The 16353-nt window shown below is 44.9% G+C and overlaps 1 protein-coding gene and 1 long non-coding RNA gene across 5 annotated transcripts in view; one reads left to right on the top strand and one right to left on the bottom strand.

Moving 5' to 3' along the window:
* The window catches only part of LOC148108622 (uncharacterized), an 18267-nt gene extending 4683 nt beyond the window's left edge, over nt 1-13584 (top strand). For 2 of the 4 annotated variants that reach the window (XR_015727077.1, XR_015727078.1), the window contains 3 exons: nt 643-792; nt 1116-1519; nt 11476-13584. This is a non-coding gene — a long non-coding RNA (uncharacterized LOC148108622). The remainder of the gene's footprint in view (nt 1-642; nt 793-1115; nt 1520-11475) is intronic. The other 2 variants (XR_015727079.1, XR_015727080.1) reach the window with 2 other exon arrangements.
* Nucleotides 5230-16353, bottom strand: PHF5A (PHD finger protein 5A). Its single transcript, XM_045779871.2, has 4 exons — nt 16200-16353; nt 15762-15785; nt 15079-15245; nt 5230-5880 (listed from the first exon to the last, which is right to left on the bottom strand). Exons 1-4 carry the CDS (start codon nt 16249-16251, stop codon nt 5791-5793), a joined length of 333 nt encoding a protein of 110 aa, XP_045635827.1. The 5' UTR covers nt 16252-16353; the 3' UTR covers nt 5230-5790.

Here is a 16353-nt window from a genome sequence, read left to right as displayed (position 1 = left end):
TGATTTCCCTATGGAGTTAATTTTCTTTTTTTCTTTTCTTTTTACTTCCAGTATAGTTAACATACTGGTTAATCTTCTTAATTTAAAGATTTTATTTATTTATTTATTTATTTATTTATTTATTTATTTATTTATTTGAGAGAGTGAGAGGGTGGGGGTGGGGGAGAGGGGCCCGAGGGAGAGGGGGAGAGAGAATCCCAAGCACACTCTGCTTCGCACAGAACCTGATGGGGGGCTCGATCTCACAACCCTGAGATCATGACCCTAGCTGAAATCAAGAGTGGGCTGCTCAACCACCGGCACACCCAGGCACCCCTAATCTTAATTTAGAAGCTGCTAATTGGCAGGCCAAGGTCCACACCTGGTGGATGTATTGACACATTAAAAATTTTAAAATCAGGGATGCCTGGGTGGCCTCAGTTGGTTAAGCAACTGCCTTCTGCTCAGGTCATGATCGGGGGAGGGCTCTGATCAGCGGGGAGCCTGCTTCTCCCTCTGTCTGCCACTTCCCCTGCTTGTGCTCGCTCCTGCTCTCTCTCTGACAGATAAATAATTTTTTAAAATCTTTAAAATCAGTTGATATTTAAAAATTGGGAGATTGCACAAAGATAGCTTAATTTGTCACTTCTCCTAATTTCAAAGGATCTGGGCATCCAAGCTGGCGATTGTCTGGAGTTGAATGGCAGCTGCCTCCTTTAGGCCAAGCCTGTACTCTGGGGTACCCCAAGTCCTCACCACTCTCTATTGTGTCCCAGACACGGAGGCCAAGGGTCACATACCATTTATCATCAGGTTTGGGCTATTCTTCTTACACCTCTCTTTTTTCAATCAATTATATTGCTCACTCAGACTCTTGAATTTGTGACCCATTTTTCAGTTTAATGTAATAAATAATTGAGTGATTGCCCTGCAGCAGAGTGGGGGGGGGGAGGAGTTCAAGGATCTTACCTAGTTCATTGTTGTTAAACTCTGGGTTGTGATTCAAGATCTGTCAGTGGGGTCATTTGGCTTAGTGGATTGCAGACAAATTTTAGAATAGGATGGAATAAAGTGAAAATATTGGAATGTGTTTACGTAGTAAACATTGTTTCATGAAACTTATTTCTGTTCAATAGGTACTAGGCCTGAATAGTCCACGTGTGAGATTGTTGTGGAGTATGGTGCCTCTGGAAGCATTCATGAGATGTCAGCAGCTTACAAGGAAGAGGTACCCAGCTGGCTGGCTCACGTGAACGTGGGAGGCTGTTTCGAACAAAGCAAATAGAGAGCCAAGAAGACAGGGTATGCGCAAGGAATGTCCCTTTAAGTGCCTGATGAAGAGCACAGAGAGAAGTGCATAAAGGAAAATCCTGGGGGTAGGGAAGAGCAAACCATTTTGAGGACCTTCCATGCCAGGACTTCAATGTTTATCTGTGAAAAAGTAGGAACACACTATAAAAGAGCTACCGTTTGTGTAAACACTTCCCTGTAAGGGTAAGGAACTTAACAACTTCAAATTTAATCCTTACAACCTGAAGAGGTAAGTCTTGTTATCTTTATTTTTTTTTTAAGAGTGTATTTATTTGAGAGAGAGAGAGAAAAAAACGAGCATAGAGGGAGAGGGAGAAGCAGACTCCCGGCCAAGCAGAGAGCTGGACTCGGGGCTCAATCCCAGGACCCTGAGATCATGACGGGAGCCGAAGGCAGACACTTGACTGAGCCATCCAGGCTCCCCTATCCTTATGTAATAGATAAGAAAAAAGAAGCAGAGAGGCTAAATGACTCAATAAAGGTCAACAGCAGGCAGAATTCAAATAAAGGTCTGATTATAGAGCCCATACATTTAAAAAAAAAAGATTTTATTTATTTGACAGAGAGTGAGAGAGCATAAGCAGGGAGAGTGGCAGAGGGAGAGGGAGAAGGAGGCTCCTTGCTGAGCAGGGAGCCTGATGTGGGGCTCGATCCCAGGACCCTGGCATCATGACCTGAGCTGAAGGCAGGCACTTAACCGACTGAGCCACCCAGGCACCCCAAGCCCACACATTTCCTTTTTTTTTTTAAGATTTCATTTATTTATTTGACAAAGAGAGAGACAGCCAGTGAGAGAGGGGAAACAAGCAGGGGAGTGGGAGAGGAAGAAGCAGGCTCCCAGGAGGAGCCCGACAAGGGGCTCGATCCCAGAACACCGGGATCACGCCCTGAGCCAAAGGCAGACGCTTAATGACTGAGCCACCCAGGCGCCCCCATTTCCTTCCTTCTTTCCCTTTCTTTTTTTCCTTTCTTTTTCTTTCTTTCTTCCTTTTTTTTTTTTTTTTTAAGATTTTATTCATTTGACAGAGAGAGAGAGCACAAGCAAGGGGAGCAGCAGGCAGAGGGAGAGGGAGAAGCCGGCTGCCTGCTGAGTAGAGTGCCTGATGTGGGGCTCGATCCCAGGACACTGGGGTCATGACCTGAGCTGAAGGCACATGTTAACTGACTGAGTCACCCAGGCGCCCCAGCCCACACATTTCTACTGTTTTGTTTTGTTTTTTTTTAAGCAAGAACCCATGGACTAAGTGCAATGTTTAAAGGAAATTAAATTACTATGTGTGTATATTTCTCAAGTATACTATACTTGAGAAACTAGAAGACACCCACCCTTTTTAAAACCTAGAAATGAGTATCAAATACTGAGTACTTAATAAACAATAATAATGCTATAAATCCAGGAAAGGGCACCACTTTCTCAGGCTGACCAGGATGAATACAGTGATTTCAACCGGACCTATGTAGGTAGTGCTTGTTTGTTTGCTTTCAGATAGTGGGTTTTTGTTTGTTTGTTTGGTTTTTTTTAGAGGCGGGGAGGAGCAGAGGGAGAGAATTTTAAGCAGGCTCCATGCCCAGCGTGGAGCCTAACATGGGGCTTGATCCCACACCCCTGAGATCATGACCTGAGTTGAAATCAAGGCTGATGCTTAACCACGTGCGCCACCCAGGCACCCCGGGTAGTGCTTATTTAACAATGGAGAAAAACACTTAATAATTTTTAAGACCATTCTGATTTTTTCTAGAAGACCACTCTGATTTTGTCTAGACATACACAGTTGGCTGAAATCATTTTCTAATTCTCTCCACAGAACAGTATATTGTAAGAGGTTAAAATTCAGTTGTAAGTTATCTTTTCTCAACAACAGAGAATTTGGTACTATCATCATCCTAATTTTTAAAATTGAAGATGACTGAACTTGAAATTCCAAAATAGACAATAATTAAGGATTTGAACTTCAAGGCCATTCACTTGATCTCAGGTGTTCCTAACTCATTAACTGCATTGTTCTCTTGGCCTTGGAAAGGACAAACCAAGAATGGGATTATGAAAGTAGGTGACAGAGGAGCAGAGTGTAGCAGGATTCACTGGGTTGAGGTTCAACTTGCTCCATTCAGCAATGGAACATGAAGGGGGCATGCTCTTCAAGTCGCCTGGGCATTCATCTTGAATTCGCTTGCAATACCTTTCAGAGGTATGCTCGCTGAGGCTGATGGAGCAGAGTTTTGCTGAAACTAAGGAGCAGCTTTTGATGTATTTGTAAATGCAAGATGTTACGTGGACCAGGGTGGTTAATAAGCAAATTTTAAAAGTTGATTTGTCTTCATCTGGACAAAACATTCTGACTTACAGTACACATTAAAACTAAAACTACTACAGGGTCAGTGAGAAATTCTAATTACAATCCGAAAATTATCTGGTCTCTACAATTTTGACACACCATAATCCTCCTGAGCCATGCTTTAGAATTGCTCAGAGAGCTCCCTGAACACATTGCCCGCTCAGATTGCTTCCCCCACACAAATGTCCTTATCTGCCCACCCCACCCTCTTTGCCTGTAGATTCCAATATATCCTTCAAAGCCCAGTTTATTATCCAGTTTGACTTGAATTATTCCTTTAATACTGAGGAGCTGCTGCCTGCTGGGCCCAAGAGACTTGGCTCCTGCCACCCCGGAGCCAGCCTAATGGAGGACTGTCAGTAACCACCAAACCCTACGAACAAAGTGCTGTAGTCCATGTGGGATCACAACACGAGGAATGAACTTAGACTGGGGGTCAGGAAATATTAAGGTCTGAAGGATGTGTAAAAAGCACCGAGCAGGAAGGAAACCAGCAGCTGAGGAACTGAAATGAGCCCCAGTGGCTAGAGTGTGAGGAGTGGTAGGAGATGAGATGGGACAGCTTTGAGGAGGATCGTGACCCTGTGACTGTGACCTTCCACTGGCCTTCCCGAGGTGCCCCCAACCTAGGCCACGAACCTTCCTTTGTGCATCCTCCCTGGGTTATTCAACCTGTTTCTGGCAGCCTTCATTATCAAATTTCTTGAAGGCAGAGATTATTTTATATTTTAATTCAATTTTTGACCCTCGATATATCCTAATTAATCAAGCAGTCTGTTGATCAGAAGACTATCATTTTTTTTCCTTGGCTTTGCTGCTAAATTTCAGTGTAAGTTGGGCCAAGCCCCTGTATTCCTGAGGACTCAAAACCTGTTTCAAATCCATGGCGTCAAAGACATCTTGACTTTGGGGGCGCCCGGGTGGCGCAGTCGTTAAGCGTCTGCCTTCGGCTCAGGGCCTGATCCCGGCGTTCTGGGATCGAGCCCCACATCAGGCTTCTCCGCTAGGAGCCTGCTTCTTCCTCTCCCACTCCCCCTGCTTGTGTTCCCTCTCTCGCTGGCTGGCTCTGTCAAATAAATAAATAAAATCTTAAAAAAAAAAAAAACAAAAACAGACATCTTGACTTGGGTCTCAAATTATGGTCGTGCCTCTTTAGGATAACCTGCTGATCACCTCTAGCAGGCAAAAAGTAGATAGCCATGTTAGGGTGAAGTCTGAATTTGCTCTTACTCTGTGTATCTACTTAAAAAAAAAGTGGGAAACATATACTTAATGTAAATATTTATGTCCACTTCGTGAAACAAATCAAGTTCCGTTCTCTGAACTCATCAGTTTGAACACATTTTGTCTTATTCCTGTGACCATTATTGGAAGTCCTTTCTTCAGTTCAAGTTAAAGTTGAACAGGAAGAAAAGAACAGTAAGTTTCTAAAAACCACCTTGATTTATCTATAATGAAAGGCATCGATGGTTTAGAATTCCTTCCAGCAATAAGAAGAGAAAAAGCTGCTTGATGAATCCCAATACGTCTATCCTGAATCACAAATTCCTGGGTGACTAAAATAAATTCCTAGAGTCAAACTTAAATTGGGACTGTGACCGAGAACCAGAAAAGAAACACCTGCTTTATTAATACGACAGCAACAGAAAGGGTTTCCAAGTTCTTAGAAGAAAAATAACATGAACAGGCACCACCTGCTAAGTGATACAAGATTCAGTGCCCACACTGATGGTTCTGAGCGCCCCACCACACTGCAGATGTCTCATCCAGGACAGCTGCCGTCGGAGCTGCTGCCAGGAACAGGTTTCTCACTGCGGCAGCTTCACAGTCAATTCCTCTAACAGAAGACTGAGATGATGTTATTCGTGTCAGAAGCTCTCGGTGTACAGAGAACACAGCAATTTGGAAAACAGGCTTGTTTCTTGAATTCGAGAAAAATCATGAACCAATCTATCAATTTTTCTGCTATGGTTGGCCAGAGCGTTCTGTGAAGATTCCTTTTCCATTGCTATCATGTGTCCGGGTAAGAGCAGAGGTGGAGAGGGGCCCGTGTACCAACAGGCACTCAGGCGGTGCTCGGCGCTCGACTCCCTCTGTGCTGACGGTGTAGGCATCTTTTCTGGCAGCTGCCGCAGCTTGGTGGGAGGAAGAGGCCACCCACCAATCACCTCTTCTTGAAGCCGTATTTTTTGCGTTCATAGAAGAGATCTGTCTTAGAGCTCCCCAAATTGACAATCTTTGGGCAACCATCTCTCTGGAAAACAGGATAGAGAAGTTGTTACAAGTCTCTGAGCCTGAATTGAGAGGGATTGAAGATAAAAATAACCTTTGGATCAGTGGGTTTAGCCATTTACCTTATCCATTCAGTTATCTATTCAGTCGTTCACCAAGAATTTACTGAGCACCTAGAATGTGCCCAGGGCCTGTACACTCTTTAGCCAGGGTGGCCTGAGCTTAGAATGTTGGATTCTCAGCCCACTTCTGTTGCTGATATGACACAGCTGAGGCAGAATTTAATTCGTAAGATATCCAAACGGTTTTCTCCAAGTGAGAGGTAAACCCATAACGATCACCTACAGATCAAGCCCTCTAGCTCTCCTCCACTGTCTCAGGAAAAGGAAGAGTCCCACCAAGGCAAAAACCTACAGGCTTCAGGAAATAGTACTTTACATGCTAAATACCACCAGAGAAACTGGGCTTGATGTGTGCTTATCAACTCACTTAATCTGACCCATGGTCTTGGGGGAAGGGTGCTCCTGTGCTGGTCACGGACGCTGAAGGTCTGTACTCTGATTTGTACTGACATGTTCCCCTGGCCACTGTGCGAGCTTGAGTGGTTTCACTGAAGCCCCTGGGAAGCTGTGTTCTGCAGAAATGATGACTCCATCAGTTGATCTGGGATGATGGAGGAAAACTGGGGAAGATGCTACCAGAGAAAACCTTCACAGGTCTGATTTTACTAGACGCCGGAATCAACGGAGGCTGCTCCCTGAGACACTGAGCTTTAGAATGAACGAACTGATCAAGTCCTTAGACATCTCATTTCTAATTTAAGCTGATTTCTCTTTTGGGGGATCAATATCAACATTGCACAAAAGTCTCTAAAAACACACAAAGCCAACACTAACATCTCATTACTTTCTAAAAAACACGTAGTATATGTTACCTCGAGAACCGTCATCTGAGGGCTCAGTGTGTTGAGGGAGTCAGGGAGTGGGCCCAGCCCCACCAGCAGCTCCCGATGTGAACTCAGGCTGTGTAATCTGTATCGAAAGTCCTGGGACAAATGAGGGAGCTCCTGCCTCTTACGGTGAAGGTGCCTGATGCTAAACATGACTGTGCTCTAAGCTCTTTATCTTCAGAGATGCTATGAAGTTTTGGGCTATGAGAGCCTGTTTAGGCTTACTGTGCCTTACTGACTTACAAGACTGTGGGCAAATCACTTCTCTTTGGACTCCTAGTCCCTAATTGTAAAGTGGACCAGATCAGGTCCATGTGTACAAACTGTAGAGAGCCCTGGAGAATCCTGCGAGGTGCCAGGTGATACAAGCACCCATCCTCCAAACTGGGCAGCTCCGTTCTCGCTCACAGCTTCGGTTAAGATGGTAGGCTGTGGAGTCAGGCCACCCGACTTTGGGTGTTATTAAACTCTTTGTGTCTCTTTTTAGTCACATATAAAATTACAATGGTAGAACCTATCTACATAATTACAAATCCATAAATATTTAAATAAATGGATTTCCCTATTTAAGAAAATGTAAGAACCAATACTTACTTAAAACAGTGCATGGTATATAATCAGGCTTAATAAGTTCACACACACACACACACACACACACACACACACACAGGGCTTCTGTGTAAGAAACCTGAAAATTAAAAAAAAATTTTTTTAGGTAATTTCTACACCCAACGTGGAGCTCAAATTTACAAGTAACCCCGAGATTAAGAGCTGCATGCCCTACACACGGAGCCAGCCAGGTGCCCCTGTGTAAGACATTTTTTTTTTTTTTTAAAGATTTTATTTACTTGACAGAAAGAGAGAGAGAGCACAAGCAGGGAGGAGGGGCAGAGGAGAGGGAGAAAAGCAAGCTCCCCACTGAGCAAGGAGCCCAACGTGGGATTCGATCCCAGGACTCTGGGATCATGACCTGAGGCCAAGGCAGACGCTTAACCAACTGAGCCACTCAGGCGCCCTGTGAGATACTTCCTGAAGATAGGACTCTACATATTTAAAAACAGTTGGAAAACCAATGTATTGGATTATGAGACTTTTGGTTTTTATGCCATTTTCTCTCACAGACTCGCAGGTTTCCTATTTTCTTGCCTAAACACTCCTGCTTTTTATTTTTTACACATTTCCCAAGGGTCTAATTGTTGTTCCCAAATTCTGCCAATGCTGTATGAGGTGAGAATGTGCTCTCTGGAACTGGCTGGCTTTTGCTGAATATGCCTACGAATGGACAGCACGATAAAGAAGATGCAAGGACTGTTAAGAAACCCTGGAGAATGGGGCACCTGGGTGGGTCAGTCCGTTAAGCGTCTGCCTTTGGCTCAGGTCATGATCCCGGGGTCCTGGATTAAGCCTGGCATTGGCATCGGGTTTAGCATCAGGCTCCCTGCTCGGTGGGGAGTCCGCTTCTCCCTCTGACCCTCCCCCTCTTGTGCTCTCACTCTCAAATAAATAAAATCTTAAAAAAAGAAAGAAAAAAAAGAAAAGAATCCTTGGAGGACGGGGGTGCCTGGCTGGCTCAGTCGATAGAGCATGAGATTTTTGATCTCAAGGTTTTAAGTTCGAGCCCCACGTAGGGTACAAAGATTACTTACAAATAAAAAATCTTAAAAAAAAAAAAAAAGGGATGGCTGGGTGGCTCAGTTGGTTGAGTGTCTGCCTTTGGCTCAGGTCATGATCCCAGGGTCCTGGGATCCAGTCCCATGTGGGGCTCCCTGCTCAGCGGGGAGCTTGCTTCTCCTACCTTTCCCGCTCTCCCTGCTTACGCTCTCTCTCAAATAAATACTAAAATATTAAGGAAAAAAAAAAAAAAGAAACCTTGGAGTATGTTACGAGTATTTGTGAGCTGAACTAGAGGGTATTTTAAAAACTACCTGCAAAAGTCCACCTCATGATAGTAGCTCTTTTAGCAACTGCACGTCTGAACACCAGACATTTCATCCTTTCTCAGTCCTCCCAGAGGATGGGTAGGTCTCTCCATTTCTAGCACAGGGGCTTTTGTTTTATTTTAGGCAGCTGTAGTCTGAATTAAAGGCGCCCAGTAAACACATCTTACAGCCACTTACTTTCTAAAACTTCACTTTAGTAGACACCAGGGGCACCTGGCTGGCTGTCAGCAGAGCGCGGACTCTTGATTTCAGGATCGTGAGCTTGAGCCTCACGGTGAGTATAGGGCTTACTTAAAAAAGGACAGCAGAATGCCAAGTGCTTGTTTCAATTATACTGAACAAGTGCACTAAAACAACCCCGGAGAGCCCTGGGCTGGGCCCCTGCAGCCCTTCCTCAGGAGGACTGTATTTCCAGTCTATTTCTCTGGCAGGAAAGCAAGCTACAAAAACCACCCTGAGCCAGTGACAAAAACCCAGGACTTTCAAGTAATACCTTATTTATTATTATTTAAAAGATTTTATTTTTAAGTAATCTCTACACCCAGCATGGGGCTTGAACTCACAAGCCCGATATTAAGGGTTACATGCTTCACCGAAGGAGCCAGCCAGGTGCCCCTCAAGTAATATTTTATTTTACTTTATTTTTTAAAGATTTATTTATTTACATGAGAGAGAGTGTGTGTGTGCGTGCGCGTGCGTGAGGGGGGAGAGGAAGAGGAGAGTCTCAAGCAGACTCCCGGCTGAGCACAGAACCTGACGGGGGCCTTGGTCTCACTTCAGATCATGACCTGAGCCAAAAGCAAGAGCTGGACACTTAAGGACTTGTCACCCGGCTGCCCCCTCACAAGTAATATTTTGTTTTTTTTTAAAGATTTATTTATTTAAGAGAGAGAGCATGCTCGCGTGCGTGCTCTAGAGCAAGCAGGGGGAGGGGCAGGGGCAGAGGGAGAGGAGCAGACTCCCCAGTGAGCAGGGAGCCCGATGCGGGGCTCAATACCAAGACTCAGATCATGACCTGAGCCAAAATCTAGAGCTGAAGCTTAACCGACTGAGCCACCCAGGCACCCAAAGTAATATTTTAAATCCAACACTAATCATTACCAAGCATAACATACCAAATGGAAAGCCATACAAAACTGAAATGCAGGAGAAGGCAATTAAAACATTTTTGAGATCAGAAAAACAATTACTGGGGTGCCTGGGTGGCTCAGTCAGTTAGGTTCTGCCTTTAGCCCAGGTCATGATCCTGGGGTCCTCAGATAGAGCCCCATGTTGGCTTCCTGTTCAGTAGGGAGTCTGCTTCTCCCCCTCCCTCAAATAAATAAATAAAATCTTAAAAAAAAAAAAAAAAAAAGACAAGAAAAACATAATTACTGAAAATGGACCCACATTTCTTTTTTTCCCTTAATATTTATATATTTATTTATTTGAGAGAGAGAGAGCGAGCGAGCAAAAGAGAGAGCACAAGCAGGGGGAGCAGTAGGCAGAGGGAGAAGCTGGCTCCCTGCAGAGCAAGGAGCCTGATGCGGGGCTTGATCACAGGACCCTGGGATCATGACCTGAGCTGAAGGCAGACGCTTAACCTACTGAGCCACCCAGGTGCCCCCACATCTTTATTTCTTACAAATGATAGTAAAGAATTATGAAATGGGTACTAGTGGAAGACCTGCTTTATTAACAGAAATTAATTATTATTATTTTTTAAGATTTTATTGTTTTAAGTAATCTCTATGCCCAAGTTGGGGCTCAAACTTACAACCCAGAGATCAAGTCACATGCTCTACTGACTGAGCCCAGCCAGGTGCTCGTTTTTTTGTTTTTTGTTTTTTTTAATTAAAAAAAAATTATCTTTATTTTGGGGGGGGGAAGTGAGCAGGAGTGGGGTGGAGGGGGAGAGGGAGTGAGAATCCTCAGACTCCTCACTGAGGGTGGAGTCTGCTGACGTGGGGCTCAGTCCCAGGACCCTGAGATCATGACCTGAGCTGAAATCAAGAGTCAGCCACTTAAACTGACTGAGCCACCCAGGTGCCCATGTTTTGTTTTTTTAAAGTGAACTCTACTGCCCAATATGGAGCTCAAATTTAAGACCCCGAGATCAAGAGTCATATACTTTACTGAGACAGCCAGGCACCCCAAATATTGTTCATTCTTTTGACAAATGTTTAGTGAATAACAGTAATGTGAAAACAGGAGTGTACACTGGTTTGGGACCTTAACAATAGTATCCTGTTTTCCACCTGAAAGGCCTTCAAGCTCTCGATAAATGCATCCACGAAATAACAGGGGTTATTACTTCCTTTCTGGAGAGAATGCCCTAAAGCTACCCACATGTTCACAGCAAAGCAAAGACTTGAACATGGGCTTTCTGCCTCCTAGTCTGGTGTTTTTACTACTTGGGCTTCCCAGAGGTAAAAACCAAAATTTTCCCCTGGTTTAAGAAGTTGTAAAGGAGGGGCGCCTGGGTGGCTCAGATGGTTGAGCATCTGCCTTCAGCTAAGGTCATGATCTCCAGGTCCTGGGATCGAGTCCCAAGTCAGGCTCCCCACTTGGTGGGGAGTCTGCTTCTCCCTCTCCGTCTGTCTTCCCCCTACTTCTGCTCTGTCTCTCTCTCTCTCAAATGAATAAAATCTTAAAAAAAGTTGTAACGGAGGTAAATTTAAGGAATTAATTTTGAAAAGTACCAAATATATTTCTTTTCAGTCTAATGGCTCCGCTGTTCACTAAACAGGGAGAAGAGAATGGTAGAAATAGCGGAGGGAGCCCTTAACCACCCTGAGAAGAGCATGTGAAGTGGTTTGAGGAAGTGCCTGACTTTGACCACCCATTCTTAAAGGTGATGAAACCATCTTCAATATTACCATGGTTTGTGTTTATCCTCACTCAATAAAATCTTATTCCGTAGTACTTAATTTCTCTCATTAGAAAATATAATTTAATTTTCTCTTTAGGGGGGCAATAATGAAATGAAAAACATGCGAAACAGAGAGTCAGACAACTTGGGTTCTAGTCCTGGATCTGCTCCTGATTAGCCACGTGACCTCGGGCCAAGTCGCTTAACATCTGGAAGCCTTCGTTTTCTCATTTGTATCACAAAGAACTTTCGGAAAAGAATGTTCAGCAGTTTGGGGCACACAGCAAGAGCTCTATAAATGTTAGTGGCTATTCTTGTCTTCTGGTTGGGAGAGCTGAAGAAAATGTAAGTAAAAGGAATAAATCGAGGGGTAAGGGGACATCAGATCAGTATGATGCGCGCTGTAGGAAACTACAAATGAGACCTCCAGCAGCAGCACCCACAGATAGGACGCCTGAGCATTCTTGATGAAAAACGAAGTGAGAACACCTGTTTAGTTCACTGGTCTAATTCCCTTATAAATTATGAAAATGGCAGGAAGAAGAGTATGAGAACTGGGCTTGCTTTGTTTGCAGGAGGATTTCTGCCTAGGAAAAAGTCTGAGGGACTTAATCTGCATGACGATCTGTAAGGGTGAGAGGCTGGATCATGTCACTGGACTGCTTTGTGTCCCCTGGAAACTATTGCTGAGTAAATGTAAGCTAGATGCCAGCTCAAGGATCCTCAGAACATTCCTGTACAGTGTGAACTAGGCGGAGTGATGTCTGGAATAGTTCTCGGGAATGGAACGAAGCACAAAGATCCAAAGGTATCAGTTCACGCATCACATGCAGACAAGCCCGACGGTAATTAACATTTACTAAGCACTCTGGTTACAAGCTTATTCCAGACAAGAACTCTAGCTACAACCACGCAGAAGTTCAAAAAAATGTTGTCTTTATGGACTCTGTAGCTAGTTTAAGACCTGTTCATATTTTCTCATCATTGGTGTTGCCTTCCCATAGTTTCAATGCTTATAGATCATAATTAATTACCAAATACTTACTATATACTAGACACTTTATATGAGGCACTACTATGGACGGCTTACAGGGGAAGTACCAATATATGGACCATGCTTATAATACATACCGGGCACTATACCAAGAATTCAGGAAAAAGAGAGAGAGATAGCGAACCAAGGGTCTTTCTCCAAAGGGATGCAACCTAGCTGGGGCATCGGATAGATAAGGATATGCTCTGACACAAAAAGATAAATGCAAATCAGAGTTCAGGACAGGATAATGTTCAAATCACCAACTGAAATTACGTTTCTGGCATTTTATCTATGACCTTTCTCACCTCCCTAAAAAATTAGAAGACATAATGGTGTAAGAAACAGTCTCATCTGGCCAGATATGTCCCACTTCCTGGGGCTAGACAGGCTCCAAATACAGAGACTGAGGAGGCTGGGTATTTCTACTCACCATGGGCACATCCTACCAGAAGGACTTACGAAAGAATGACAAGGTGTAATGGGGACATCACTAGCTTTAGTCAGACCTTCTGCGCTTGCCACCTATTAGCTGGGTGACAAGACTATAAAACGGGGATAACATGGGACGCCTGGGTGGCTCAGTCGGTTAAGCGTCTGCTTTTGGCTCAGGTCATGATCCCACAGTTCTGGGATGGAGTCCTACATTGGGCTCCTTGCTCAGCAGGGACCCTGCTTCTCCCTCTGCCTGCCGCTCCCCCTGCTTGTGCTTGCTCTCTCTGACAAATGAATAAAATCTTAAAACAGGGGCGCCTGGGTAGCTCAGTCGTTGGGCATCTGCCTTCAGCTCAGGGCGTGATCCCAGAGTCCTGGGATCGAGCCCCACATCAGGCTCCTCCACTGGAAGCCTGCTTCTTCCTCTCCCATGCCCCCTGCCTGCATTCCCTCTCTCGCTGGCTGTCTGTCTCTCTGTCAATTAAATAAATAAAATCTTAAAAAAAAAAAATCTTAAAATAAAATAAAATAAAATGGGGATAACAATAATCCCTATTTAACAAAAGTTATTCTGGAGAATGAGGGATTACCTCTATAAATCACCTACTCTGCATACGGGAACATTAAGAATCATGTATCTTTTTTTCTTTTAAGATTTATTTGAGAGGTACCTGGGTGGCTCAGTCAGTTGAGCGTCTGCCTTCAGCTCAGGTCATGATCCTGGGATCCTGGGATCCTGGGATCCAGCCCCGCATCAGGCTCCTTCTCATCTGGGAGCCTGCTTCTCCCTCTCCCTCTGCAGCTCCCCGTGCTGGTGCTGCTGTGCATGCATGCACATGCTGTCTCTGTGTCAAAGACAAAATCTTAAAACGAAAAGATCTAAAAACAAAAGATTTATTTACTTGACAGAGAGCATGCACCTGTGAGAGGGGGGAGGAGCAGGGGGAGAGAATCCTCAAGTCGACTCCCTGCTGAGCTCAAAGCCTAACCCTGGGCTTGATCCCAGACCCTGAGATCATGACCAGAGCTGAAACCAAGAGTTGGCTGCTCAACCTACTGAGCCACCCAGGCGTCCCTCATGTATCTTTCGTCTTACTCTAGATTAGGTAACCATGTACCTTCTATTAGCTTAGTAGTACTATTATGACACTTCTTTTGAAATTTTTAAAAATATTTTATTTATTTGTCAGAGAGAGAGAGCACAAGCAGGGGGAGTGGCACAGCAGGCAGAGAGAGAAGCAGGCTCCTTGCTGAGCAAGGAGCCCAATGCGGGACCTGAGCCAAAAGCAGTCACTTAACCGACTGAGCCACCCAGGCATCCTGACACTTCTTTTTACTGTGTCATACATAAGGAGAAGAAAACAAGCAGATTCACAGTCCCCACCCCCTAAGAAGGCTCCTGCTTCCAACCTAAACAAAAACAGTAAAACCTGCTTTTGCTGGAGATCTACAAGCCCTCCATCCTGGCATTTGACTACAGGAACTGAATAACTAGCCACTGCCACCACACGATGTCAGGGGCAAAAATGTCACGAGACAGAATCGCAATCCTGCAATATCAGACCAAAGGCATTCTTTAGCCAGTTAAAGTGGGAATCAACTTGAGTTGTCCCAGATTCAACTGTCACCACATCCACTCAAACAATCTTTAATGATGGTAGAGAAAATGACTGAGTAGCTATTACATACTACGCACTGAGCCAGGACTCACAAAGTGCAGGATGTTGTTTCTGAGTAAGAAGAATCAGAGAGAAACATCAAAGGAGTAGAGAGAGGGCTCTCCAAATTGCTGACGTAGACAAAGATTTGCTTCTTTTGCATTTTAGTCCTTGATGCAAAATAACTGCCTTTTATTGGACTACACCCAGCTCACCTCACAGAACTTGAGGAAATTACAACCTATGTGACTAGCTGAACATAGTAATCTCCACAGGCCACTCTTTGCCGTGGTTGGCGAAGAGTTACTCAATAAAAGCAGCAAAGATCAGATGGAAAGCTTAGTACACACTCACATCCTTCTCCTGGATGGTGCACTCCTTACAATAATAGGCATCAGAGACTCCAGGGCCTCCACAGATCACACAGCGCCCCTGGTAAGAGCCATAATTACACTCATCACATATGCGCACCAGAGTGCAGGGACGCACGTAGGAGTCACAGATCACACATTTGCCATCACCTGTGAAGAGAGACTGGCATTATTCCCATATGCAAGTACCTCCTTAAGTCTACTGCCCTCTTTCTGCTATGGGGAAATACAGTGGTCTCCACCTGATAGTGACTTTAGGACCCTCTATTTTGGTATCACAAAACTCAGCTAACCCAGTGTCCATCTCAATCCCCTCAACACGCAAGTTAACCAACGAATATATAAAGAGCTTAGAACATTGCCTTATAGACGAGAAGTCTATATCATTACTGGTAAAGAACTGTGTATGTGTGTTTTGGGGACAGGGGCAGGCTATCTCCTGCCCAAAGCTAGAGATTTTCTCGAAACCTAAACATAATGTTTAAAATGTGCAAGTTGGAGCGGGGAGATGCAGAGGGCTTTGGTTGCAGCCTGGTACTCAACTCACATACTTCCAGGCACACCTATTCAAAGCCCTCTTTGTGGCACTGCTGGATGCCCGATTGCTGGCTTTACACAAAAAGTGAAGGGAAGGTGTGGGGTGTTTGGAGGGCATGTTCCACTCACATTTTTCACACAGTCTTCCGATGGCTGCAAGATCAAAGATAGTAAAGAGTACAATTAGAATTGGTTCTGACGATGAGCAGTTTGGGGTGGCGACACAGCAGGGACTGCAGTGAGCTCTAAAGGTTCTTATCCATTTTACCCTCAACATAAGCTTCCATCCAAAGCAAACCCACACCCTTCTGAGGCCACTCCCAGGTCCTGGGCAATCTGAGTTTCTCCGGACATCACTTTGGCCGCCAGTCTCTGGCTCCCAGGACGCGCGCCCCCGCCCTCTTTGCATCAGAGCCCACAAACCCGCGCGCTCCCGTGCTACCAACCGTAAGGCGGGAAACGTGGCGCCTCCCAGGCAAAACCCTAAGAATTAGATGGGAACCTCTGACCACCCCCCAGCTCCTAATACCATCCCCACCCAGAGCTGGGAGCAGGAAGCTGCCTCACCAACACCAGCCTGCTTGCGGCAAAAGATTAAATCCGGATGATGTTTAGCCATAGTTCCAACGCAGGCCGGCCACCGGAAGCTTAAAGAACTTCCGTTCGACCTTTAACCTCCATTTCCCAGCCTCCCGGTCGTCGTGATTGGTCCTCCAGGCTT

Source organism: Ursus americanus, chromosome 17 (genome assembly GCF_024610735.1).
Source record: "Ursus americanus isolate L20-20 chromosome 17, mUrsAme1.1.p, whole genome shotgun sequence".
NCBI classification, from domain to species: Eukaryota; Metazoa; Chordata; class Mammalia; order Carnivora; family Ursidae; genus Ursus; species Ursus americanus.
This window is presented reverse-complemented; position numbering and strand designations above follow the sequence as displayed.

What these genes read in the sequence shown, in the direction of transcription:
- PHF5A (XM_045779871.2), bottom strand. Translation starts at nt 16,251, where the DNA reads ATGGCTAAACATCATCCGGATTTAATCTTTTGCCGCAAGCAGGCTGGT. An exon ending in CCGCAAGCAGGCTGGTGTTG is followed by an intron (nt 15,786 to 16,199) that starts GTGAGGCAGCTT and finishes TTGATCTTGCAG; the next exon opens with CCATCGGAAGACTGTGTGAA. An exon ending in GCACCATCCAGGAGAAGGAT is followed by an intron (nt 5,881 to 15,078) that starts GTGAGTGTGTAC and finishes CCTGTTTTCCAG; the next exon opens with AGAGATGGTTGCCCAAAGAT.